This window comes from Penicillium digitatum, chromosome 1 (assembly GCF_016767815.1).
Source record: "Penicillium digitatum chromosome 1, complete sequence".
Taxonomy (NCBI): domain Eukaryota; kingdom Fungi; phylum Ascomycota; class Eurotiomycetes; order Eurotiales; family Aspergillaceae; genus Penicillium; species Penicillium digitatum.
Genome location: NC_089384.1, coordinates 5,068,063 through 5,094,473, shown reverse-complemented (window position 1 = coordinate 5,094,473; position 26,411 = coordinate 5,068,063). Strand labels below are relative to the sequence as shown.

General features: G+C 47.8%; 12 protein-coding genes across 12 annotated transcripts; 6 read left to right on the top strand and 6 right to left on the bottom strand.

The window, feature by feature from the left end:
- Positions 1-390: 390 nt before the first annotated feature.
- Pdw03_4090 (Translation elongation/initiation factor/Ribosomal, beta-barrel) lies at positions 391-1,229 on the top strand (the record flags this gene model as incomplete). Its single annotated transcript, XM_014676021.2, has 2 exons — positions 391-393; positions 453-1,229. The coding sequence occupies 2 exons, from the start codon at positions 391-393 to the stop codon at positions 1,227-1,229; spliced, it is 780 nt and encodes a 259-aa protein (XP_014531507.2).
- A 117-nt stretch (positions 1,230-1,346) lies between these two features.
- On the bottom strand, positions 1,347-2,769 carry Pdw03_4089 (Lipase/serine esterase, putative; the record flags this gene model as incomplete). Its single annotated transcript, XM_066100660.1, has 2 exons — positions 1,347-2,655; positions 2,723-2,769. The coding sequence occupies 2 exons, from the start codon at positions 2,767-2,769 to the stop codon at positions 1,347-1,349; spliced, it is 1,356 nt and encodes a 451-aa protein (XP_065956060.1).
- Positions 2,770-3,464: 695 nt separating this feature from the next.
- On the top strand, positions 3,465-5,390 carry Pdw03_4088 (RNA exonuclease 3; the record flags this gene model as incomplete). Its single annotated transcript, XM_014676023.1, has 1 exon — positions 3,465-5,390. One exon carries the CDS (start codon positions 3,465-3,467, stop codon positions 5,388-5,390), a length of 1,926 nt encoding a protein of 641 aa, XP_014531509.1.
- A 294-nt stretch (positions 5,391-5,684) lies between these two features.
- Pdw03_4087 (60S ribosomal protein eL22) lies at positions 5,685-6,330 on the bottom strand (the record flags this gene model as incomplete). The annotated part of the gene is made up of 3 exons (XM_014676024.1): positions 5,685-5,811; positions 5,892-6,124; positions 6,316-6,330. 3 exons carry the CDS (start codon positions 6,328-6,330, stop codon positions 5,685-5,687), a joined length of 375 nt encoding a protein of 124 aa, XP_014531510.1.
- A 1,187-nt stretch (positions 6,331-7,517) lies between these two features.
- Pdw03_4086 (mRNA splicing factor, thioredoxin-like U5 snRNP) lies at positions 7,518-8,118 on the top strand (the record flags this gene model as incomplete). The annotated part of the gene is made up of 4 exons (XM_014676025.1): positions 7,518-7,632; positions 7,686-7,733; positions 7,792-8,034; positions 8,093-8,118. The coding sequence occupies 4 exons, from the start codon at positions 7,518-7,520 to the stop codon at positions 8,116-8,118; spliced, it is 432 nt and encodes a 143-aa protein (XP_014531511.1).
- Positions 8,119-8,666: 548 nt separating this feature from the next.
- Positions 8,667-10,062, top strand: Pdw03_4085 (Translin, C-terminal; the record flags this gene model as incomplete). The annotated part of the gene is made up of 8 exons (XM_066100659.1): positions 8,667-8,732; positions 8,845-8,881; positions 8,993-9,046; positions 9,245-9,378; positions 9,432-9,537; positions 9,629-9,714; positions 9,772-9,921; positions 9,988-10,062. 8 exons carry the CDS (start codon positions 8,667-8,669, stop codon positions 10,060-10,062), a joined length of 708 nt encoding a protein of 235 aa, XP_065956059.1.
- A 300-nt stretch (positions 10,063-10,362) lies between these two features.
- Pdw03_4084 (Glutathione peroxidase) lies at positions 10,363-11,027 on the bottom strand (the record flags this gene model as incomplete). Its single annotated transcript, XM_014676027.1, has 2 exons — positions 10,363-10,883; positions 10,985-11,027. The coding sequence occupies 2 exons, from the start codon at positions 11,025-11,027 to the stop codon at positions 10,363-10,365; spliced, it is 564 nt and encodes a 187-aa protein (XP_014531513.1).
- A 1,348-nt stretch (positions 11,028-12,375) lies between these two features.
- Positions 12,376-12,948, bottom strand: Pdw03_4083 (uncharacterized protein; the record flags this gene model as incomplete). The annotated part of the gene is made up of 1 exon (XM_014676028.1): positions 12,376-12,948. One exon carries the CDS (start codon positions 12,946-12,948, stop codon positions 12,376-12,378), a length of 573 nt encoding a protein of 190 aa, XP_014531514.1.
- A 2,008-nt stretch (positions 12,949-14,956) lies between these two features.
- Pdw03_4082 (Protein-tyrosine phosphatase, putative) lies at positions 14,957-16,903 on the top strand (the record flags this gene model as incomplete). The annotated part of the gene is made up of 3 exons (XM_014676029.1): positions 14,957-15,005; positions 15,079-15,610; positions 15,664-16,903. The coding sequence occupies 3 exons, from the start codon at positions 14,957-14,959 to the stop codon at positions 16,901-16,903; spliced, it is 1,821 nt and encodes a 606-aa protein (XP_014531515.1).
- Positions 16,904-17,487: 584 nt separating this feature from the next.
- Pdw03_4081 (Ku80) lies at positions 17,488-20,159 on the bottom strand (the record flags this gene model as incomplete). Its single annotated transcript, XM_066100658.1, has 11 exons — positions 17,488-17,505; positions 17,559-18,028; positions 18,091-18,302; positions 18,351-18,736; positions 18,789-19,295; positions 19,348-19,408; positions 19,458-19,626; positions 19,678-19,745; positions 19,808-19,871; positions 19,930-19,984; positions 20,031-20,159. 11 exons carry the CDS (start codon positions 20,157-20,159, stop codon positions 17,488-17,490), a joined length of 2,139 nt encoding a protein of 712 aa, XP_065956058.1.
- Positions 20,160-20,466: 307 nt separating this feature from the next.
- On the top strand, positions 20,467-21,167 carry Pdw03_4080 (mitochondrial outer membrane protein; the record flags this gene model as incomplete). Its single annotated transcript, XM_014676031.1, has 4 exons — positions 20,467-20,495; positions 20,545-20,578; positions 20,650-20,938; positions 21,001-21,167. 4 exons carry the CDS (start codon positions 20,467-20,469, stop codon positions 21,165-21,167), a joined length of 519 nt encoding a protein of 172 aa, XP_014531517.1.
- A 3,533-nt stretch (positions 21,168-24,700) lies between these two features.
- Pdw03_4079 (uncharacterized protein) lies at positions 24,701-25,600 on the bottom strand (the record flags this gene model as incomplete). Its single annotated transcript, XM_014676033.2, has 1 exon — positions 24,701-25,600. One exon carries the CDS (start codon positions 25,598-25,600, stop codon positions 24,701-24,703), a length of 900 nt encoding a protein of 299 aa, XP_014531519.2.
- Between the last annotated feature and the right edge of the window lie 811 nt (positions 25,601-26,411).

Below are 26,411 nucleotides of genomic sequence, written 5' to 3'. Positions count from 1 at the left end.
AGGCGGGTTGAAAGGGTGGATCTTGGGACGTTAAAACGGCGCGCCACTTCACGAATTGAAGAGATTTCTTGATTCTTAAAAGCCTGGATAGCTAGTAAGATCCTACCCTCCTGCTCTATTGAATTTCGAGAGGATTGAGTACGAATTGGTGGCATGGTGGGTGGTTGAACTAACTAAGATCTAATTCATGGACGTGTTTTGGTTGGGGTGGCCAGCTCGCTTGGGAATTACGTTATCCACGATGATATTTGGGGCCTGAATATTGAGGCACTCCACCCTGTGGTTGACATGACCCACCAGACGGGAAAGTCCTCTACAAGCAGAACTTCTCTCCCGGGAACAGCGTATTCAAGATATTCATTAGCGTAAAAGCAGCACCAGGCAACAATAATGGCATGAGCCCTCCGGCTTTAACCCGATATGCATGTGTCATCACTAATGTGCCGATGCAGGTCCAAAGTACAGAGGCAGTGTACCTCGATGATGCCACGCTGCGGACTTTGACTACGGAGGTTATCTCTTCTCAGTCAATCCCTTCACTCTCCGAGGAAGAAAAAAGCCTAGCCAAAAACGTCCCCGCGGAAGATAGCGCAATCACCATGCGCCAGACTATCTTTTACGCACAAGGCGGTGGACAGCCCAGCGACACCGGCGCAATTGGACCAGTAGGCCAAGATCCCACATTTGAAGTCTCGCTGGTACGCAAAACGCCCGATGGACGGTTCCTGCATTTTGGAAAATTCCTAGACGCCAACTCTTCCTTCGTCGCGGGCCAGTCTGTCGTGCAGAAGGTCCATGACTCAAAACGCATCTATCATTCCCGGCTCCATACAGCTGGTCACATCGTTGGGTTGGCCATGCAGCTTTTGATGCCGGATAAGAAAAAGGTCAAGGCAAATCATTTCCCGAGGGAGGCTTCTATGGAATATGAGGGATTGTTGTATAATGAGCACAAGCCAGTTATACAGGAGAAGGTAGATGAGCTTGTACGGCTGGATCTACCTATTCTCATTTCCTGGCTGGAGGGTGTCGCGCAGGATGAGGATGGGGAGGGTGCCGAGGGGGGTCGTACCCGGATTGCGAGTATAGGTGGGCTCGACCACAATCCCTGTGGTGGTACTCATGTTGCGAGGACGAGCTTGGTTGGATCTGTTGTTATCCGCAAGATCAGTCGGCAAAAGGGAATTAGTCGGGTATCTTATGATGTTTCCCCGGGGATTGAAGCTTAGCTGTGACTCTTGTCTTTTTGGTCACGCAAAAAATTTATTGGGAATGAGTTCATGGGATGTTGAGACTATAAATACATGCTCTAACGCTCGAGAAAGGCTTCTTGATTAATCAAGTAATCACAAGGCGAATTCATTATCCAACCAATGCTTCATCACAATCTTGCCCTCTCGGAACCCATCCTTCTCAACCCGGACGATGATAGCAGCGTGGCTGTGGTGGTGCTTCTGTATATGGACAGGATATTTCCGAATTCCCACAGCGTTGAGGGAATCGATAATTCCAAATTGTTCGTGAGTCAATGCAAGCTTAGGATATGTTGAAACCTCCGTTGTTGATGAATGTCTAGCTGCTACAGACTCGGATTCGGCATCGTTTTGCGCAGACTTCGAGACAGATGATCTGGCGGACTTTTCAGGCGCCACCTCTGACACTTCAGTATCGCTATTGGACAAGTAAGCTGGTTCTTGTATAGCATTGACGTTCTCAAAGGCCTGCTCCATAACATGCTGAACGTCTTGGATCAAAACCGGTACTCTATATCTCCCGAAGCGCTTGCCGTTCTCGCCAACTTCATGCAAACGAATTCGCTTTGAGCTTCGAAACGTTTGGATCCCGGCGTTTATCAAGAAGAGTACAGAAGCCAGAGGTACAAGAACAAGGAGCAGGAGTGACAGAGGTATCGAACGGGTCACCGATTTGACCTTCTTCCAGAATCGCCCTGCTACGGTTCCAGCTTTTCTTTCCGCCGGAGGAAGCACATGAAGGTCGGGGTCGATAATAACATCTTCATAACCCTTGACGTAGTTAATTTTCACGTCTTCCAGATCCCGGAATGGGTCCACTTTGGAGAGACCAGATGTATAGAAGGCAACTGAGCGATCATTGACGATATTCGCATAGACACTCCGCTGCCGGAACTTCTTCAGTCCAGCTATGAAGATGCTCTCCGGATCAGCCAAAACACCGAGAAGCGGCCGTCCAGTATCTCGGAAGGAATCGATCAGCCACATTTGGCGGCCAGATGCCGAGATCGTCCTGGGGCCTAGAACATTGAAAATCTGATCTTTGTACCCTTTCAGTGGGGCTCTCACCCCAACATGTGGTGTGGCAAAGGTCGTGAAGTTCATGGGTTCCAGCCTATCCAGCCAACCCCGTGCATTGAGCAAGCCGATCGCATAGCGCGCGAGCAGGCCACCAAGTGAGTATCCAATCACACTGATTTTGGTGATCTTCTGTCCCTTTTCGGCTAGGGATTCAAGCGTCTCCTCGATCTCATGCACTATTCGTTCTCCGCCCAACTCGATTCCGTCGTAGGTGTAGTTGCCGCTATTAGTTTTCGGGCAGAGGATGTAGAGGTTGTCATCGCTATATCTGTCTTTCAGAGCAGATGCGATATAATTAAGGTGCGAAGGGTTTCCCCAAAGTCTATTGGGAAGATCTATCGCATTAGCGGGCTTGTCAATACGTCATTGAGAATGGGAAAGCAGCGTACCCATGAACCAAAACACAGAGGTGATCAGCTTTGGAGGTATCTGGCATCGTTTCGCTTGTTGATTCCATCTCTGAGAATGAAATTGATTCCAGGGGAAAGAAAAGGAGCCTAGTATTTACCAATCGGGGTGTCTATCCACCCGAAAGCCGCCCATCTGCGTCAGCCTGGAGCTATCGGCGATAAGAGACCTCCATGCCGGCCGAATTCTCGAAGCGTCTATAGATTTCATAAAGATCTGTATGTATTCATTGTTGCAAGGTATCAGCGCGCCTTCAATCAAAATGAGTATCAATACGGTCTCTCGAGCATCGAGCAACACTTCAAATCACCAGGAAATGAAATATCCGATGAACAGATGGATGTCATGATGTTCTGCCTGCAATATCAGGCACTCTGTTTGTCTTCTTTGCATCATTGACTTGTCAACACCTGGGCAGGTCCAATGTTGTCCTCTAATGATGTCAATCTGATCTTTTAAACCCTTCAAATCTGCTTTCTACCTCCAGCTTGAGTCCATTTCTTCGAAATACGCACTTTAGCTCGCTTTCAATTGGCTTTGCCACAAGCAAGCATTGAATGGTGCGATAGTGCACAAAACACACACAAAAGGGTCGATGGGCAGCAATAGCTATACATATTCGTCATGTATTTCTTAAACTTATGACAGCCTTTAATCCCTCTTGCATTTGAGACCTAGATACTTATCATCGAACCCTGTCTTATTATCTGGTCATCACTCATCATGTTCACGCCGCTCGGACTTTTTAGGGCAATTTTATGCCCGCAAGGCAACGATTGCACTCTTTTGAAATGCATCTTCTCTCATGATAATAAATCGAACCCCCCTGAGGCTCGGCCTTCGATAATTACAACGTCGGGTGACGATGGACCTCCTCCCAAACGGGCCAAAAAGGACAACACACTGTTGCCGGGGTCTCCCATTCCATCTGACGGCTTGAAAGAACCATCGGTCGAGATGGCACGGCACTCATCAAGATCAGTTGCCCTCAAGCAAAATCAAAACCCAAAAGATGCCTCAAGACCTCAGGAAATTGCCCTGCCTACCTCAAGCAATAGCCCACCAAACCATTCAGGGAACGAGCCTGCGAAACGCACTAATACCGCGGCCGCTGGGTCTTCATCACAACTTCCTCCTCGCAAAGTCCCAAAAGAAACTTTGAACCCTCGCATGCTTGCCCATGCACCAGCCACTCATGGCAGTCGGACTGCCATCCTCCAGAAGCTGCACTCAGCTATGACTGCTCTCAACGAAAAGCTACGAAAGGACAAGAATAGTTCGAATCGATGTTTTGTCCTAACCCCGGACGAACTCATCACGATGGCTCTCGACGAGGAAGAGAAATTCGCGAGGGACAGTCCAAGCGTTTACGGCAATGTTATCAAACTTCGAATCGTGAGAGTTACAAAGATGGGCGTTGACGAGTGGGCCAAGGAGGTAATGTCCCATCTGAATGCGCGGTACTATAAGATAAATCCCGTTCAAAAGCCGCCGGTGACCCCCAGGCCTATCAACACAGGCCTTACCCCCGCAGAAGAAATCGCAGTTGTATCCCAGCTAGTCACACCTCTCGCTGGCCTCGAAGAACATGGATATGTCACAAAACAGCCCACAAATGCAGACATAGAAGCCGCCAAGAGAGGCGTTAGTGAGTCCAAGGGCTGGGAGAAGTGTGATAGATGCGGTCAACGATTTCAGGTGTTTCCAGGTCGTCGCGAGGATGGTACCCTGGCCAGCGGTGGCTACTGTAACTATCATCCAGGTCGACCTGTTTACCCCCAGCGTAAGAAAACAGACCATGTCACTGGCCCCTCCCAGCCATACTTTCCCTGCTGCAGCGAAGCACTGGGAACGTCTACCGGCTGCACCAGAGCCGAGACACACGTGTACAAGGTCTCGGAGACTAAGCGACTTGCATCCATCCTCCAGTTCCAGAAAACCCCATCTCAGCCAGGAAAAGGACACCTTGAACCTGTCTCGATTGACTGCGAGATGGGCTACACGACGTTAGGCCTCGAACTGATCCGTCTCACTGCGGTCAGCTGGCCTAAAGGCTCTGATCTCCTTGATGTGCTGGTCCGGCCTATGGGCGAGGTATTAGATCTCAACACACGCTTTTCCGGTGTCACACCACAACACTATGCTTCTGCCAGCCCATATGGGACTCCAATTCCCAAGACAAGTTTACCGTCAGCAGATGAGAAAACGAAAACCAGCCCACCCTTGCAGCTTGTTCAGTCACCTGCGGAGGCGCGCGAGCTACTTCTGAAGCTCCTCCAGCCTGAGACACCTCTTATCGGCCATGCAATTGACAACGACCTCAATGCTTGCCGTATAATCCACCCCACGGTCATTGACACTGTTCTCCTGTACCCCCACCCCAGAGGCCTACCCATTCGTCTAAGTCTCAAGGCTCTTGTTCAAAGGCACCTTGGCCGCGACATTCAGGTCGGGGACAATGGGCACGATTCAAAGGAGGATTCAGTTGCGACCGGTGATCTTGTGAGAGTGAAAGTGGGCGAGAAATGGAAAGAGTTGCAGAAGAAGGGACAGAGAATTGAAGGTGGCAAGTTAGTCCGTCAGGATGGCGAAGTATCAACATTCACATCTTCATGGACGACTGTCCAGAAAAGAAAGTCCTGCAGATAATCATGGATAAGTACCATCTTTTAACCAGCTCGCGGTTTTTTTGGCTGTTTTTGTGTATTGTGTGAGATACCCATGAAAGTCTTCACAAAGTCATTTTACAGTATATTTACGCATTGTATCAGGGCAATGATGAGGGTATAAACTTTTTTAGTTTCATTTGTGGCCTCGCAGACCAATCTTATCCCCCCATGGCTCTCGCTGACAATCCATACAGACGTCCCAAGCGCGACACACACAGACTAGAACCGATCGATCAACGAGACAAAAAAACAAGACATGTCAGGAGCGACACGCTTATTCCTCATCCTCCTCAGCCTCGTCGTTGACGACGTTGTAGAAGCGGAGCTCGTAGACACCCTTGGAGGTGGAGACGACACGGAGCCAGTCACGGAGCTGCTGCTTCTTGAGGTACTTCTTGGTGCTGAGTTGAAGGAAAGGCTATAGTCAGCAAGACTCTGGTCCAAGATATCAATAGTTATCCGGGGAAGTTTATAAACTCACAGGTACTTCAGGTAGCGGCCGGAGAAGGGGATGTGGGCAACAACCTCGATCTTGCCATCGCCAACCTGGGAGATCACAACGTTCTCACCAAGGTTGCCGACACGGCCCTCGACCTTGATGCGGTCGTGGAGGAACTTCTCAAAGGCAGAGACATCGAAGATCTTGTCGCTAGCGGGCTGCGAAGCGTTGATAATGAACTTCTGGGTAACCTTCTGGGCCTTGCGACCACGAGCCTATACCACATGGAATCAAATTAGCCTACTGCTCCATAATGTCGAGCCCCGGTGATATTCTCGCAGATTCGCCTTCGACAACATTGGAGACTCAATAGATTTTTCAATACCGAGTTTCGCAGTCTTGTCAAAGACGAGCCCGCATAGAATCCGGTGGGGGGAACAGCAAAGCGATTTGGACTTCAACGTACAGCAGCGGGAGCCATTGTTAATGGATTGGGGGGAAGTTGTTTTTGGGGGATTTGGGAAAGGTCGCAAAGAGGTGAATATCCTGCGCCGGCGAGAGAGTGGTCAAGACAACTTCCAAAATTTCACGGTGGAGCCGACTTGGTTATCAAAAATTCACGGCCAGAGGTGTGTCCCACTAGGCTTTTTTGGGACATAGTGTAGGGCAAACTTTGATGAGTCATCACATCGCTTATGCTGAAATAGGCTTGCCCAAATAGGTAACTCCGCTCCAAACAAAGCAAACTTCAATTGGCTCGCTTAATCCCGCTAGCGAAAGAGACCCACTTCTCTCGAGGTATAAATTGGTCGCTCCACCCACAGCTTTCCTCTTCTTTTTTTTTCTTTTCAGCTCTCTTTGCCTATTGGCTTAGATCAAGTGTAGTATCTGTTCTTTTCAGTTTAATCTCTGAAAGTTTCCGTCCAGGAAACACTTTGATTATTCCTATTTTTGGATCCCGCGACTTGGCCCCTGTGCTTGCGCATGCCTTGTTGCACAGTGTCATTGGGCTTACACTACCCCCGATCGACGCGAACTCCTTTTTCATCAACTGTTCGGCTTGCTCGGGCGCTTGGAGAAGAACTTGGGAGCTACAAAACTAGGAACCGTAACGTCCTAGAGTCATTTCCTCCTGTAGTGCTAACATGTGTTCGCACAGATGATCCTTGTAGACGAACTTCGTGTTCTAGCTGGACATGCTTACTACAGATCGCGTCATACCGTGTGCTTGGGGCTATCGGGATGGTCACCCTCTATGATGCTAAAATTAACGTACATCCAGTTTAGAACAAAGATCAAAGAACAAAGACCAAGTAGCTTCGACAAATAGTCGCCATTACCAATCTTCTAGCTGTCATTTATGTCGCAGATTAAAGATCGCATCTTCCGATCCACTTCTTGACACCCAAATGAGGTTGTTCAAAACTTGAGAATTGAACCATTACCGTGATTTTTCTAAAATGATGCACTGTGAAACAGACAAAGCAGTAAAAACAACATTCTACCACAGACTAATATACATATGTTGTATGGAGTCTTGCAATCACGGCCCATTGTCATGCGGTCACATGACGCAACAGCTTCAATCGCGGAGGCCCAATCGATAAGCATTCTGTTTTTTTTCCCACTTGGCATCTCCAATCCGTCGACACAAAACCAGCCCTCGCGATGGGTTCAATCGTCCTCCCTCATTTGCAAACAGCCTGGCATGTGGACCAGGCTATCCTGTCTGAAGAAGAACGCCTGGTGGTGATCCGATTCGGTCGAGACCACGATCCTGACTGTGAGTGTCACTCGCATCCGTTGCCAGGGTCCTAGATTAACCCATTCTCCCAGGTATCCGCCAAGATGAGCTTCTCTACAAGATCGCCGAGAGGGTGAAGAGTGAGTGACCGAGATCCCCATAAAGCAAACTTAACAGCAGCTAACAGGCCTACCCCAGACTTCGCTGTCATCTACCTATGTGACCTTGACCAGGTCCCAGACTTCAACCAGATGTACGAGCTTTACGATCGGATGACGATCATGTTCTTCTACCGCAACAAGCATATGATGTGCGATTTCGGCACGGGAAACAACAACAAGTTGAACTGGGTGCTGGAAGACAAGCAGGAGTTGATCGACATCATCGAGACAATATACAAGGGTGCCAAGAAAGGCCGTGGTCTGGTGGTCAGCCCTAAAGGTACTTTCAATCCGTATTTTGGACTAGAATACCGTTCGCTAACAGCTGGTTCCTGCAGATTACTCGACCAGATACCGATACTAAGCGTTTGCTCCCTCGCTGCGTGATCACCCTGGCGCCGGCCATTGTGTGTATAGCTTCCTTACGAAATTTACGACGATCGCTAGACTTGATCTGGCAACATTAAAATCTTCAATTATGGTCATGGTTCTGGCGTTTTTTAAAAAAAAATTCTACGGAGGAGTCGTCTTTGCAAACTTTTTGATTCGGGGTGAACACAAGTCACATATAAGCCCCTTTTAAAAAATCCAAATCTCTTAATTAGCAGCTAAGAATTGGTTAAAGCTTTGTCAATCGTCCCCTAAGTGATGGATGTAGGCCAGAATTGTAAGATAGCGCCTCATATGGCCTTCATCTGATGGAAATCACATTTTCAGGAAGCAAAACGTATTTCAGAAAGCGATTTTTAAACTCATAGTATTGGTTTCGATTCAAGCAAAAAATTGTGGCGTATTGCGCAAGCTATCCTCTTTTTCAAACATGGAGTTTTAACGTGACGCATTCCCAACCCAACACCTCCCAGATCTGCCCTCAAATCTCTCAAAATTCTAAATCCACAACCAAGCAACAACATGATTGACCAACGTATTTTCGAAAATCTCCAGACGAAGATTGACGAGGAGACCACCGTTCGGGATGTAAGTCATACCAACGCGTCCTGAGCTTGGTGAATTCTTCGCACGCCAAGCCTCCACCGGAGCAAGACCCTTGAGCCGGGAACACCGACAGGTAGCTAACAAATTTGGATAGGAGCTACATGAGATTGTTCAAACACTCGCCAGAAGAGGTATGCTCTGCAATTCGCGACTTCGAACAGAACTTCCAAGGTGTCTACCCTGCCGGGGACGGCACTAAGTTGAAGTCGCAGGCCGAACAAGACTGAGTTTGAATGATACAGGACGTTCCACACAGGCTATCCTGTCGCGGGCTCATTCCACGCCCGCTGGTCAGTGTAAGTATCTATTATCTATCTCGAGTGCTCTGCTGAGAGAACCGGGGTGTAAATCCACTCGACCTTTGGGCTCACTGCTTGATCACTCCTCTTCTCTCTTTGTTCCTCGCCGTATAGCGGACAAGTTGCTACACTTTTCCTCCAGCCATACACTAAAATTCTATTCTTCATGAACCATTTCACTGACTTCTACAATAGTGAAGCCCGTGCTTGATGATGTCACCAAAGAAATCCTTGCCCAGAAGGAAGAGGTTGCTCGCCTGAAGGCCGTGGCAGACCAACACCCCTTCTACAAGTACAATGGACTGTGGACCCGTGAGCTACAAAACCTGGTTTGTTTGCTACAATTCAATGCCCGGGGCCTTCTACTGATCCATTCTACTAGGTCGCCTCTATTGAGCTATGCGCATGGCTGGGAGGGCTACAAGAGCACAAGGGACCCAGCTCAACATCTTTCATGACCATTGAGGATGTGGGCAAGTTCCTGGACAGTACGTCTTGCACATCCCTGTCTACGATGAGCACCAGGGGTGCTATATGCATACAATAATTTCCAGTGCTAATTTGTATCTCTTTCCTTAGTTCCTTTTAACCTAAAGGAGCAGGATGCTTTCCACTTGACAATTGAGGAGTACCTGCTAGCAGTGATTACCATGGTTGAGGAACTGGTTCGTTTTCTGAAATCCATGGGCGTTTCCGTCTGGCCATAGCTAATGTGTGCCCAGGCTCGCTTGGCTGTCAACTCTGTCACCCTGGGTGATTACACCCGTCCAATGCAGATTGGAAACTTCGTTAAGGAGGTGTTCGCTGGATTCCAGCTCTTGAATTTGAAGAACGATATCCTGCGCAAGCGCAGCGACGGTATCAAATACAGTGTACGTTGAAATCATAGCAACGTTTATCTCACGATTTTAAAAAAACTAACTTCTGTGACACTGCAGGTCAAGAAGGTTGAGGATGTGGTCTACGATCTGTCGCTACGGAACCTGGTTCCCAAGGCTGGTTCCTCTGCTTGAATCATGGCATTTGGGACTCTCGCACACACCGGGTCGGACGTCATGCTAGGGGGGGGGGGAGATGGATACAAGTCCAGGAAACTGATCTAGCGACTTTTGCAAAATTGGGAACAATGAGACTTGACATTGGGATATGAATCATTATTACCGCTCGGTATGGTTTCTATCGTAGACTGAAATCGTAAACCGAAAAGAAGTTACGTCATGAACAGAAGAAATGGGATATAGATACAAGAAAACAGATGAAGATAAAACCACAATCATTCAGATAGGAAAACGTCAAGCACAGGCTTATGACAGCTAAGCTTGCTCAGCACCAGCCTCACTCTTCTTCAGCGAGGCAAGAGTGCCCTCCTTCTTCGCCTTCTCGATCTCCTGAACAATTGTGTCCTGAAGAGCCTCGGGCTTGGTAAGGGAAGCCCACCGGTTGACAACCTTGCCATTGGCGGAGACGAGGAACTTCTCAAAATTCCACTTAACGCGCTTCAATCCCATGATTCCAGGCTGCTGCTCCTTCAGGAAAGTCCACACAGGTGCAGCGTTTGCGCCATTCACATCCAGTTTTCCGAGAACGGGGAATGTGACGCCGTAGTTGAGCTGACAGAAAGACTGGATCTCATCGTCCGAGCCAGGGTCCTGGCTGCCGAACTGGTTGCACGGGAACCCGATGACGGTGAAGTCTTCAGGGTACTGGGTCTTCAAATTCTGGTAAAGCTTCTCCAGGCCTTCAAACTGAGGCGTGAAGCCGCATTTCGAGGCCGTGTTCACGACAAGCACGACCTTACCGCTCAGCGATGAGAGGGGGAAGGGTGCGCCCTTTTCTGTCCGGAGGCGGGGTTTGGTTAGCGATTACTGGATCAGAGCCTATACTTGGGTTATGACGTCGGGTGAAGACAAATAGGTACACCGGTATTATACATACTATCAACAGGCTCAAAGTCGAAGAAAGATGTAGCAGACGACATGGTTGGTATCTGACGTGTGTGAATGAAAATAGGAAAGTGTCTCTGAGGTGCTCGCGGGGAGAAGTATGACGTCGATGGTCGGATATTTAACCGGAAAGACTTGGCAGAATGTGATAGTGGGAAATTTTGCGAACAAGAGAACATGACCTGGTTCTTGTATGCTTTTGATACTCCGAATCAACCTCGGTTGGTTTACTTTCTTACCAATTGGCCATGGGCTGGCCACGGGGTATCCAGAAGAACCGACGGGATTGGAAATCGTCCGAGCCGATTGATGATTGGCTTATGTTTGGCTATTTCTTTGATTGGTGCTTAATAAATGTACAACATACCTACCTGGGTGGGTACGGAGTACATACCTAATGCAGTGCACAACTAAGGTTATTCCAAATCATTGCTGACGGTGATCGATATCTTCTAGCCCTGGAAACTTGGGGGATCCACTATTAAGGGCTTTTCATTGGGTCACGAGGCTATACCACACTGAGCAGGGTTTTGTCAACTTCAAATCCCAGGTCGATGCAGTGGTAATGAAGTTCAATTTGTGATATATTTTTTTGGTCCAAAAGATTGTCAGATTTAGAATAGTTTCCGTGTCTATGCACGTAGATGGGTAGACCTTAATAGGATCGAAACATATGTCGCATGTATTTTGAGGAGCACAATATTCACGACAGTCCCACTTAATCTCCGGAGGTATATCCCTTTTCATTCAAAAGTGCCTAGACACGCAAAAATAGAAGAAAAAAAATTCACAAAATCGACCACTAAAAAGCAACAGATGGCGCTTGAGATCATGCCATTTGGTACCGATCTGGTTGGTAATCACGTCAACTTTGTCAACGGACAATGAACAAGGCAATGGACGAGAATTTACTACAAGTCATGCAACTTCAATACTGCACAAGAATTTGAATGTGCGATTCCTCGGCCTTGGAGACTCGCTCTAGGTAGTTTTTTTCTTCTTTCTTTGGACGTTCAAAGCCAAGCCAAAAAAACTAAATTACACCCAGACAGATCGGTGCCTATATAGTGCGTCAGCACCATCTCCTGGCGCTTTCCATTTTCAAGGGGAAGTTGTTCAAAAACGAGCTAAATTGACCACAACACGAACAAAACTGAAAATTAACCAATACAAGGCACAACGGGTATTTTTTAAGAATTGGAGAACATATGAAGCCAAAAAAAATCCATGAATTGGGAAGGCTGTTTCTCAATACCAGTTCAGTTTATAGAGGTAACAGGAATTCTTCGGAAGTATTATACACAAAATTCGATAGATCATAAGAAATCCCGGAGGATGGCCCATATGTGGGAAGATGACGGAACAGGAAGTATGACGAAATGACTAATTACGGCCAACAGCGTTCTCTGCGGTACCAGCGACACCAGAGAGAAGGCTCTCACCAGCACCAACGGCACTTCCAGCAATAGCGACACCGCTACTGGCAAGGCCAGGAATGGCATCAACAGTCCCCCCAAGTGCGGCAGTTCCATCGCGCTTCGTTGCACTTGCCAGGCCGCCAGCTTTAGCGTCTTGAATAATGGCGGGAACGGCACTTCCGAGAGTGCTTCCAACGAGGTCGTTGAGCTGACGTTTTGTGGCTGCACCGGCACGAGAAACGAAGCTTTCACCGGTACTAACAGCACTACCAACAATGGCGACAGCGCTATTGGCAAGGCTTGGAATAGTCTCGACAGTCCCACCTGGAGCAGCAGCATCGTCTCGCTTTATGTTGCCAGTCAGGCCGCCAGCGGTAGAGGTGATGGGCGTAACAATTTCAGCAGCGGAGCCGGTGACACCACTAACGGCGCTCGCGATGCCAGAAACGGGATCCGCAACGTTTCCGAGAACGGGAAGAGCAGCAGAGTGGCCCAAACCAGCCAGGGCGAGCGAAATGGTCAATCCAGTGAACTTCATTGTTGCGACGGTTGTAAAATCTCGGGGTGTTGGAAAGAGCGACTTGATGAAGAAGTATACAGGCAGAAGAAGAGAGACTGGGAATGAATGAGTGACCTGTGTAAAAAATAGGACGCAAAGACGCTGGATATAAAGGCCGGACTAAATACAATTCTCTGGTTTATTTTGGCAGTGCTCTGCACGGTCATCAAGAGACCCCTCGCATTTGGGTTATCAGGGGCGATGTTTTGACCGTGATGGTTATTGCCTCTTGTGGTACTTAGATTGTACGAAAGGCGCTAACAGCTGCAACCCATCACGCCGCGCAAGTAATCTCATCTCAGTGGAGATTGCGCGAAAGAAGGGATGTAGATGCCCACATGGTCTCGAGTTACTTTAGGTGACAGGTTTCAAGCGGTTTAGTTAGAGCAAGTATCTAGCAGGCTAATACAAAATGGAAGCTTAGTTCGCTTTCCAGGATACGTAGGGTTATCTCGTAGATTCCTACAGCGAAGATTGCAACGTGGGAGATATAGCATGTTCTGTTCGAACCTGTCGAACGAAGTCAATTGTATCTCCATCAGAATGTGAGTAACACCAGCCAAATGTTTGGAATTATCTCGAAATTAAAGCGAGGGATGGATGTTAGCGCACTGGCCGTAGCCTTAGGCAAGGGCCGCTGTACGGGACCTCAAGGGTCTGTCGATCACCGCTTTCATACAACATAGGGAACTGACCTCGAGTTTGGCTTAGTGTAACATGTTAACTTGAAGACTAAACAGCTTTGCCCTCGGAGATCCTTGCATTGACTCTGCATGAAATCCAGCCTCTGCCGAGATTGGGGTACCCACCATGCCCGGTGTTGACTGACATGTGGAGGCACCGAAACCGAACTCAGTCTATGTTGTATGTTGTTTTTGTTTTCAATGAAGCTCAGTGTGATCCTGGAAGCATCGCAAATGACTAGACGTGTGTTGAATCGCCGCAAGCCTATTGAAGTGATACGCAAGACTGAGGAAAGTTAACTTGCAGCAAACGCGAACAAGTCGCTGTATTGAGCAGGCTCAGTGCAAGAGAAAGTAGCTGAGAGGTGCTGATTGTGTTTTACATACCAGAAGGGTCACTTCATGTGAGGCATTGTTGAAGCGCAGCGGCTTGAGCATCGCCTCTCACCTTGATAATTGGGATAAATTTGATAGGGTTAGTAGTGAATATTGTGATTTGAAGGTGATTTACCGGGCGAAGCTGTTTGAAAAGAAGCAGAGAAGCAACTAAGTGCCAATTTCTTGAGCTCATTTATCAATTTATATTGGAAGCCAAACGATCGATTGGACAAGGAACATAGAGACAATCTTCCAACCAATTGTTGCACAAGGCACAATGTATTCTGAAGGTATACACAGTGGAAATATGCAATCAGGAGATAGGGCTCGTAGCTGAAGACTGGTTCGCGAATTGAAAGTGGAGTGAGATGTGAGCTCTGTATAACTATGTTGTACGTGCTGATGTTGATATTGATGTTGTATGTATCATTTGTGTGGTTTGTGTGGTCTGTGATGTTTATACAGTTTGTTTGTTGTGGTGCCGATGTTTTGGAATGTGGAAGGCAAACGGCTGAATGCCTGAGGCCACATCCGTTGTCACGTCAACAGCATCCACTAGGCCCAAACAGGTAAGGCACAACATAACAGTGGCATGGCAGCTGCCCCAAACATCATGAACTCGGACTTTGTGTTGATTTTACTTCTCTTCTAATCACCTCACCTGTACAGACTCTTCGCATCCAGGCTTTCTTTTCTCATTATCCTTAACACTCTACACTCATAGATCTCCCTCCCTCAGTCGGATCATGAGCGTTTAGGTCTTACTTTTGCCGCGACTATTTTCTTACCATTGGCTTTGCTATCATCCGAGTCACGCTAGAACAAAAGCAGGACCAGTTACAGTAACTTATCGATCTGTCTTCGCTGTTTATCGGCGTTACACAATCACTCCGGGTCTAGGCAGCTGTCAACGAACGACCCCCAGTATGACTACCGACTTCAATCAAAGTGGGCAGATGATCGAGTACATCCAAGGTCTGTACAATGCTCTTCAACAATTCCAATGACTTTCGCCAAGGATTGAGAACTAAGACAAACCACCAATTAGACCGCCTATATCTTGCATCCTATGATTCTGCTCCCAGCTCCAGAACCCCGTTTCCCTTCCACCTGGACGCACCCAAATCCCCAAGCAAGAGGGCCCGTGCCCAGCCCGCCACTCCGAGCAAGCGCCGCTCTCCTGTGTACTTCACTATCGATGACACTCTTCTTTACAATGCTTTTCACGCTGATTTCGGTCCACTCCACATTGGGCACCTCTACCGCTTTGCGGTGCTTTTCCACGAGATTCTTGGTGATCCAGCCAACAGCGATCGCCCAGTAGTCTTCTACAGCAAAACTGATGCCCGGAGTCGCGCCAATGCGGCCTGCCTTGTTGCATGCTACATGGTCATGATTCAATCCTGGCCACCTCACTTGGCTCTGGCACCCATCGCCCAGGCAGATCCTCCTTACATGCCTTTCCGTGATGCTGGATACAGCCAGGCAGATTTCATTCTGAACATTCAGGATGTGGTTTATGGAGTGTGGAAGGCCAAGGAGCAGTCTCTTTGCGGACTTCGGGACTTCAATCTCGAGGAGTAAGTGGCACTGTGTAGACTGCCGAAGATTAAGGGCTGATTTTCTTTACTAGGTACGAGAAATTTGAGCGAGTCGATATGGGTGACTTCAACTGGGTTACGCCGGATTTCCTTGCCTTTGCATCTCCTCAGCAGCAGCCCGTGGCACCCATTCCTGTCAACACCGCCGAGTACAAGGCATTGCCAGCAACAATCTCGGAAATATCTTCCTCGAAGCTTCCTACGCCATTCAAGAATGTTCTCGTTCATTTTCACCAGCGGAACATCGGTCTGGTTGTACGACTCAATTCAGAGCTCTACTGCCCGTCTTACTTCACCGCAATGGGAATTGCTCATGTTGACATGATCTTCGAGGATGGCACGTGCCCTCCCCTGCAGCTTGTCAGGCGGTTTATCAAAATGGCCCATGAGATGATCACCATCAAGAAGAAAGGTATCGCAGTTCACTGCAAAGCAGGCTTGGGCCGTACCGGATGTTTGATTGGTGCCTACCTGATCTACAAGTATGGATTCACAGCCAATGAAGTAATTGCCTTCATGAGATTCATGCGACCCGGTATGGTCGTTGGACCTCAGCAGCACTGGCTCCACCTCAACCAAGGTGCCTTCCGTGAATGGTGGTTTGAGGATAGCATGCGTGAGAAGCTAGCACAATCTGCACCCGTCACTCCGCGGGTGTCGACGAAGAAGCGCACCAGCAATGGAGTGGTCTCCACCCCACCAAACAACAGCCATTCTAAGCGCGCTGCCCTCGGAGAGATTGATCACAATGAAGCTGCGGCTTACCCAGACCAGGATCTTCCTGCACCGACCCCTGGCCAGCCTCGCAAATCCCATCGAAAGGACTCACGCCACCACCCTTATTCTCGAACTGCTTCCGGATCCCTCGCCGTTGAAAGTGAGCAGCGCAGTCACCGCAGCCATAGGAAGAGCAACGAGGGCAGTGAAAGTGAAGAAGAGATCCAGCTCCGCCGATTAGCCCAAAGGTCATCCAGGTCCCCTGTTGCCTCACCCACATCCCGGTCTATCAGTTACTCTGCCACTGTCACAGCCAGCTACACTCTCGCAGAAGACAACCACAAGGATCAGGAAAACTGGGTTGACCACTCAGCACCCAAGACTCCTATGAGCCGTAAGAGCGGCGCTGCCCCTATCTCGGTCAGTAAAATACGCACCAGCCCTCGCCGGGCGACGGAAAACACCCGCAGCGAGTCTCGAGGGGTTCGCAAGCCTAGTGGTCGTATTGGTAGCAATACCATCAGTCCTGCACGGGCAATCAAGACTGTCCATTAAACATTTTGTTCTCTTATTTCGCCTTTGGGAACTCTGCAAATTTCTCCAGAGCGCTTCTTCCATTCTTCTCGTCCCATTGGGACAATACTTCTGCATACCCCTTTTCCGTGATGCATCTGGATGCTTTTTAATGTTTGAGCTTGCACATTTCGGTCTGTTGTTGTTTTCTGGAGCGAGTACTGGTTATTGGGCATGTTGTATAAGGCGTTTGGTTCTGTGGTTGATTGAAGAAGCGTCGCATGTCTTGCAATTGGGTATCGCTTCACTTCGTGTTACACGTTGTGTGTGCAGGTTTTGCTCCTTTGTGTGTCAATTCTGCGTCGAAATTACAGTTTCAAGAGCTTGTTCACTATTTTCTCTTCTCCCCAAAGTCTTTCTACCTCGTATCCCTTTACATATAAAGTCAGTACCTTTGCACTGAGTCCCATGAGGCGGACCATACTTGACTTAGTTCCTCGGCCATGCTTCAACCGTTAAGCATGAAGATCCATATATATCGCAAGCTCTACACGAGGTAAATTTGGAGTACAAGACATTATGAATACGTTCTAACAGAGACCATAATCAACCTCCTACCAAACTCCTCAATTTGCAGCCAGAAACTACAAGTAGCGTCAGCACTTGTTCCATTCCACACCAAGATATCGAGCCTTACCTCCTGGGCCTCTTCTTCCTCAACAGCCGAGCTATCCACCTCACTCTTCGCAATAAGCCCAAGTTTCCCCTTCCTCACAAACCACCACAGCTCCCTCCGATCCCCACCCAGCTCCTCCCGCAACATCTTAGCCTTCAACTGGCGCACAAAGTCATTGTACACCACCGGTTCCTCATAATCCACCAGCTCTTCACGCATAGTACCGAGACCCTCGATAACACGGTCGTAGTTTGAGTGACCGAGACTGTGCGTGATCTGGGTCTCAATGATTTTAGCCATTTGCTGCACAGCGTCGTGGATTGCGTCGATGTTTTCTGCGCGGGAAAGTGTTTGCTTGAACTCTGGGATTGCATTCTCGGTAGATATTTTTGTTCGCTTGGGTTCGAGGCTGAGGAGGGCGTCGACGTCAAGACCGGAGAGCGGTTTCTCTGTTTCGCGTTGGCGTTTACGGCCTTTGGTCTTTGGTGGAACTGCATAACGGAATGCGTTGGTCAGTAGGGTTTCTTCAGAGTGTAGATATAGACAGGCTCGCCTTTCTTAACATCTGCTATAGACATCAATTTCTCAAGATGGGACTTGGAGTTCTTGACCATGTCTACTGAGAGTTGTGCGAATTCCGTGAGTCGCTCTGAGGGGTCAAGGACAGGATCGTTGGGATGCACAGCACGGTATCGAACGGCTGATTCGATGCGGTGTAGTAATGGTGAGAATGACTCGTCAATTGGGAGATCGTCCGTGGGTTCCCTGGCTTTATTAGCTGGTTTGCTGGATAATCAAACAAGCTCTGATTACCCTTCATCATTCGTGGTAACGAAATCCATGCTGTCCACGTAATCACTCATCGCATCTTTCAGAGCGGCGCTTGGGAGGTTGCGGTGTTCCGTTACCACCTTGCCAGAGACAGTGATGATCTTATCCAAAGGTGGGAACCGATATGACCGCACGTCTTCTGCAAATGGAAGTTGTACTTCGATCAAGCACTCATGATCTGCCTCAACGGATGGAGCTAGCAAAACGAGCATCGGTGGTTTGGATTCTTTGGTCACCAGTCGGGCAACCGCATAGGACTCCAATTCGTAAAGTGCATGAATAAGAGAAGATAACGCAAGAGACGCATTGTCATTTGCACGCTGAGGGATTATAATATTCGTGTTGGACATATGCATGTACCGGTCATACTAAGTGGCAGGGTTAGCTGCTGTAACAATTGGGATTCCTATGGAGACAGACCTGATCCTTCTGAACGAACCCGATCAGCCCCATGCCAGCAAAGGTTTGTAGATTTGCGACATTTTCCTCGGTTTGTTCGATAGGAACTGCTGTACGTCCGTACTCGTACCCTCTGGCGAGGTCATCGCGTTCAACGTCGATCTTACCCCCTGGCGCAGACTTATCTGTGATCTGATATGTCCGCGATGTTCTCACCGAGGTGAGAGAATCGCCTTCACTAGTGTCTTTGACTGGTGCTTGACTTCCGGCCTCGTTGCCGGAGCGTAACACGTACAAGCTCGCTGAGATCGGCTTGGCGACGTAAGTTCGGAAGTATCGCTCCACGGGTATAGTGATTGCTGTGTCATACTCCTCGGGATTGCCGAGCATGAGATTTCCTTTGAAAGATGGCATGCTCTTGGTTATTTTGATTCGGGGAGTATCCAGTTCCGAAACAGCTTGCTCCAGCGTTCCATAAATACCTTCACAGTCCTCGGTCAGGCTTCGGAGAAGGCTCTCGTTTTCAGCCTGAGAGGAATTTCATTAACATGGGTCAAAAACATTCAGGACAGCTTGGTACCTTTCGAATGTCTTTGTCTTCTTCCTTGACACCATACTCGGGGTCATCAAAATCGGCACCACTAGATAGTGTTAGGATGGCATGTAAAGTAACAGCGGCAAGAAACATACATGACCACCAACTCAATGTTGACTTCTTTCATCTTTTCGATGATACCTTCGATATTATCGTCGCTCATCGCACCGGTACCATTGGTCACCAGTACAATCTTGCGCTTGTATTTGTTTTTCTTGGTGTACTCAATGATCATCTGCATGGCAATGATGATAGAGGAGATGGCTCGTATAAAGTCAGAACTAGCAGCTTAGAAATACTTCAACTGGCACATACCATCACCTCTGTCAGTCTTGCTGGGTTTGATCGTCTCTCGAAGTTTCCGAATATCAGGCATGAGGACCCTACAAGATGATTTAGTCAAGTAACTCAACATTAAACAGTCATTTCATCAAGCCCCACATACTGGCCAAGACCGAAGAGAATAGAGATATTAGAGAAGTTCTCTTCTTCCAAGTCGTTGATAGTTCCTGCTCCGAACATGAGACAAGGTTCCCAATGGGTGCTGACTGGTAGGCTACCACTCACCATCTGTTCTGAGACCAACCACACCAACAGTGGCCGTCTTGCGTCCGGTAGCCACCTGGAATAGTCAGTTCTCTGGCGTTAAACAAAGTCAAGTCACATACCGTGGCGGTGATTCTATCCCAGACATACTGCATGGCCCATTCGAGATCTGACATAGCACGGCCATGGTGTCGCTCACCCATGGACCGTCCCATGTCTACAATGTAAACTGTAGCTTCTTTCTCCGCCATGATGATGTTAATGTTTGGAAAATGGCAAGTCGAAACCACTTGAGGCTCGAGACAACAGGCAGACGCGTGATATTTCCACTTGCGGTTTAGACCGAAACGCGAAATCACATGACGTCACCCGCCGTCTTTGCTGGTGTTTGGCGGTCCGTGCGTCGATATACGACATATCTGCCCATTTGGCAGTGGAAGTAAAGTTTTTACTAGAAATTGGGCTGTGGTGATTATATCCACTTCTTCCCCTCGTTGCAACCTCGCTCCAACTTAATCCCCAACTTAACTCTCCCGAGGTCAAAACAAATCTGAAATCATGGATCCTCGCCCCTATCATGTTATAAGGTTTGTTAATTAGTGAAAATCATAGCCTATGTTCTAATAAGTGAGGCAGCTTCGGCACCCTTCTAGGGACACAGTTCTACCAGGTGAGATCGATATCTGAACCGGGCGCATATTGAATTGTCCTCTCCAAAAGTATTGTCTGACATATTTCAAGTCTTTTGTCGGAGGCTTCGTTGCTTTCCGTGCACTTCCGCGGCCCCAGTTCGCTAGTCTGCAGAGTGCCATCTTCCCCATCTATTTCTCACTGCAAAGTGCGCTGCCTATAGTGGTCGCTTTGACCGCTTCCCATGACGGACAAGTGTTGGGCCTGTCTGGTCTCGCGGCACCTGAGAACCACCTTAACACCCTCTTGCCTCTGGCAACCGTGACAGTGACTGGATTGGTGAATATGTTCGTGTTGCGTCCCATGACCACCAAGGTGATGCGCGAGCGGAAGCATCAAGGTGCGTTGGCTGCTGGTACTATATTTCGGGTAAAAGTTAGTTGAAAATTCTAACCTTCGCAGAAACCCGTGACGGAAAGAGGAGCTACGACCCGGCGCCTCACTCCAAGGAGATGCTGGCCCTGAACAAGAAGTTCGGTCGCGTGCATGGCATCTCGAGCTTGGTCAACTTGGTCAGCCTGGTTGCTACGATCTGGTACGGTGTCGTGCTAAGTAAGAGACTTGAGTAATTTGAGAACAGCAATCAATAGCAACACTCAAAAGGAGGTTGGATGCACATAGCCCTTCTGCACATTTCGTTCATTTCGCCCCTCTTGTCCACTATGCAAATGAAAACAGATGATTCGTTTGATCCTTTCGTCGTCAGCCAAAGGGCTAGCAACTGAATTGCATAAAATCTTGTCATATCCACAAGGCTTGGGCTGAAGATTACGGCAAGTAGATCCCAATGGGTAATCGATTAAACTCGGACCTGTTCGTCCAAGAACACCTGCTGCAGCGAAGACCTCATTCTTCTCTTATATTTGCAGATTATTGCCGCCCCTCAAGTCAAATCCAGAGCAGTTGCGAGAATGAACCATCGAACTTGCGTTCAAGATGTACATCACGTATCGAGCCGCGTCGAGCCTGATGTCAGCATAACAAAACCACTTATATTTGCGCACCGTTTCCTCGTGGTAGTTAAACTAACATCACTGTTCAGACACCGACGCGACCTCAATATACCCTGACTTGTAAGACCAGTGACTTGTGATGTGCGTATATCCTACCGACCATGATAGACTTGACAAGGCCATATACACCACAAGCGTAACATCTAGCGTACTGGCCTGTCAGTATTTTACCACAGCTAAAATCTTAGTTCAAAGGTTGCTTCTAATCGCAGATATGAGGTGTTTAACATCGCTACCTGATCACGAACCGTGCTGATCAGATACAAAACGGCCGCAGATATCATTCATGCCATAAAGGAGAACACACTCCGGCACATGATCATGTCTACGTTTAGACTCTGTCCAAGACTAATGTTCAAACAGCAAAACGATGAACACGAACATGATCACCTTGATCTGGTAAGTTCTCCGTATAGAGCTGCGGAATACTTCGTATCACCTGTACATGAAGGCGATGATTTATGGCCAGGACCACGGAGGACTAGTAAGTGCGTGACCTTTACCTATTTCCCACGTTTACGTCCGATGTGTCCTTCTAAATTTAGATTTAAGCGTGTGTTGCGGAACTCGGGAGTCCCGCTAATTGTCAGTTAGTTAGTCAACTAATCCACTATTTGTGCCTTGATGCTCAGGCTAATGCGTTGCGCCCAAAATATTAATCTTCAGCGTATTGGAAAAGAGGTGATCTTTCAGTTTGAGGTGCTTGTCTCCTACATAGAGGCTAGTGAATAGCTAAAATTCACATCTTTGTAGTTGGCTTCGCGTCGGAGCAGTTGTAGAATGTGCATTCAACTCCTTTGCCCCTTGTCTAGGGATGGATGCAATCCCTGCGACCGAACATCGCTTGTGGGTGGCGGGTGCAGTTTTGACTTAGGTAACTGAAATGACTCTGTTCATCTCCTGCCTCCGTTCTCTCTTTATGTCTCTGATTTTCTTCCCATTCTCTTACTTGCTGCACCTCCGGTATAGGAATACAGATAGAAATGTTGATGCACCAATAGATGTAGCAGTAAGAGAGAATCATGTATTTAATCTGTATTGTGATCTTAAGAGTTATACTTTATCGAGAGGGATATGTATGTCTTGGGGAAACAGCTCAATCCTCAACATCCCTCGAAGTCCGCCAGCAAAATGAGGCCGAAACGCCATGTTGAGAAAGATTCCTCGCCAAGGTTCCCCAAAGCAAACGCCAATATTCTGAAAAGTGTCGTCGATGTCGTGAAGGGGATGCTTGTGAAAAGCAGTTGGGGTCCAGGTTGATAGTAGAAAAATCGCCTGTTTTGCATGTTTATGATCGTCAAAGTATTAGGAATGGCGTTCTTTCGGCAGAAAAAAAAAAGTTCCACATTTTGCCATCTCGACGAAAAAAACCGAGTCCTGTACGTTTCCTCAAACCAAAATGAGATAACACGTTCGATCATCGTGTAGTATGCTGCAAATTACTCACCGTTGCCAAGCTATCTTTGCCCATAATAACGACCCGGTGGAAAAGTGTACTCGTCATCCATGTCCTCTTTAGCCGCCATGAGAGGTCCCCACTCCTTTTTTATCTCCTTCCATTGTTTTTTTAAGCGCTGGAGTGGTGAAGGATGTGACTTCTCCTGGGTTGTGTTGAGATCCTCCACACAGGAAAATTGTGACTTGCTCATTTCAGAAGTAGATTCTTGTGAATCACTGCGCTTGGACATTGCGTTGATAATTTGTAAATTTCGGACTCCTTAGATCTGCATTTGCGTGGCGATCTTGCAGACTTTATATCTATAATTTCTTGAGATAAGCATGACATGTCACGTAAGGGCCACTTGAAAACTGTGAACCGAGTCTCACCCGATCAACTACCGAGATATCACCGGCGTGGTATCTCCGGGTGCCTACCCTGAGGAATTTGCATTTTTTTTTTCTGTTCAAAAATTCACAATTCAAATCTTCAAGTTTCTTGAAGAACTACTGAATAGGATCGTGGCTAATCTCGGCTATTAGCAAGTTCTCATCTTTGAATCAGATGACCGTCCCCTTTTGCTGGCGATTGGAGATGACCAGTGAGCCTCGCAGTACATATCATGTACCACTGGAGAAATCGGACTGGGAAGACGAAGGGAAAGAGAGAGAGGAAGATGAACCTTTCCAAGGTTGGAATGAAGTAAAGAGACGTGAGCTATGCTGTAGTTGTGAATCGGGCTATGTATAGTGGGTCGTATCACCACTGGATGCCTCGGGCACTGGTAACATAAATGGTTCGACACGTTTCAAGGGTATGGGGGATGGAGAGTTGCACTCGAGCTAAATTGTACATATGTACTATATAGCGGACTCTTACAAAGCGTTGAAAAGTAGTTGTATACTCTAAGCGACCATACTTTGTGAAAACCAGAGAAGTTGTCCACAGGAACGAAAAGCAATTCCGCTTGTCCCCGTCCATCCCCGCCGGCCATGCTGTCAATCGAAGCCCGCTAACCAGCCCACGAGCGAGAGACGGACTTTGCCGCGGTTGAACCCAACATCAGCCCAAAAAAGATGGACCAGTATTCAAAGCTTTCAAAGATAGCCGACCAGGGGCAAATAGAGAAGATGCATTTCACCCAGGGTCAATTCAACCACTAAAAAAGAAGAAAAGCAAATCTGTAGTGAACATTGGGACAATCGAAGTCGACTGTTTAGTATTACGTATTGCTGCTGCGGATTTTTCCAAGGGTTGGCGTGATTTGGCTGAATGTAACTCTCATTCTCGCCGAAGAGGGCTACGGCCTGCCCACAACCATCATTTCGGCGCTACGGGATAACGTGTTCTTGTTGTCCACAACCATGGCACCGGTGGAACTGGCTAACAGGCTGGATACAGAATGGCGGTTGAAGCAGTTAATACTGTGACTGAGGAGATAAATGAACTTGATAGCCAGTCGCGTCTTTAGATTTCACTGCCCAGGCAGAAGGACAGGATTGACCTAACCCAAGAACTTTGCAGATTCAGAACTTGACGTGGCATGTAGAACTAGCATTTCATTACTCGTGTGGCATCGTCAAGAGTTCCATAACAACGTCTCGCTCCTTATCCAACCTTCGGGGGCCATTTAGTGATGCAATCGCCATAACTATGCTGTGCTATTCATCCCACTTGCTCCGTATCTTGGGGAAGGTGTCTTATCGGAGTGAGAGCATGCTTTGTTGTCATCATACTCACCATAATGTTGTGTCACGATGATTTTCGGAATAGGTCGCTCTACCTTTACCGGTGATGAGCATGGAAGTTCAAAGACAGATGTAACACTCGTCTCATATGGGATTTCCAAAGCATCTTTTGAAACCTCAGACGGAGAGAAAAATGCTGTGTCCCTGCCCAAGGTGCTTGGTAGTGAGCCAAGGTGGTTAAAAACCGTCTCGACTTTGTCATGCGAATGAAGCATGCGAGATTCCGTTCTCAGGGCAACTTCATAGTTACGACGCTTCCAACTGCTGCGGTCTTGGGGGCTGATTTGCTTAAACTGCTTCACCAATGCAACTAAATCAGTGGCGGCATTTTCGGCATCGGTTATGGTTGAGTTGACCCACTCAAGCTCGATATCCCCCAGGACTGTCCTTTTGTCATCCCGCAACTGTCTTGTCTGCTTCACCCTGGAATTGAAAGATATGATTGCTTCCTCGAACTCTTTGATCTGCTCCTCCGGGTTCATTGAAGGTGTGGTGACCGAAGCCGATTTGATTGATTTCACTTTTGTGAAGAATGATGTGGTTTGGGGGTTTGGGGACGAGTTTGTTGATTGCAAGTTGAGTGCCCGTGAGTAAAATCGGACTTTTGGGTTCGTTTGCTCTTGCGTTCGCCCATAGCTTGTTGGAACGTGTTGTGTTGTTTCTTCAATGCGAGCGACTCGGTGCAACTGATCTACTGATTGATTCCATTTTGACACCGATCGACGTAGCATCAATTTAGCCGACTGATGACATCGATCCTTCGAATCGTTTAAGGTGTCTGCTGATTTGTGCCATATTTCCATTGTCGATTGTTGGTAGCGATGTTTTGAATTATGCCACATGTCTGCTGAATGACCAATGAGGCCCCTTGTCGATCGCTGCAGTTTCCCTGTCAACTGGCCATTGGGCCAATGCACGAAATCGGTGGGTACCATTCTTGGATAAATACAATTTTAGAGCTTGGAAAAGGATGTTGTTGTCTTGGATGTCTCGGAGAAAGAAAAAATCTGAAAGGCAGTTTGAATCCGAGAAAAGTGGATGAAATCCAATGTAAATAAGTTTCACAAATTGGCCCAGCCCGAGACAAATCCGAATCCACGAAAATTGAAAGAGATTTTTCTTCCAATTAACTGCTTTCAATCATGCTGGTTACCAACAAATACTGGCGATGCTGGAAGGCTGTGTGTTGTTAGGCAACGAAGTTAGCACTGCAGTGTATCTAAATTCACGTTCATCATTGGTCCACCTTTGGGCACTGCTAAATTTGGCTGTGGATTGTGGGGGCCAAACTGCCTGGGGGAGGAGGCTTGTACTGCCCAATAGACGTGGGCTTCAGTTCAAATATCAAACTAGATTCTGGACGATGCAATGTTATCCGACCATTATAGCCCTAGGAATCCACGCTCAGCCCTGCTCATGTGAAGGAGCTCAGATTGATTACGGAGCATGGAGCACGGACCCATGGATCTTCCACTGTAGTCACCTGGTGTCATGTGATAGGTCGGGAGTTGACGTCATTTGACATTTCCCCGGATTATCTACGATGGCCGTCATTGATGGAAATTCTTCAGATGAAATACCCTCGATTTAGTCCATAACAAGATTAATTCCGGC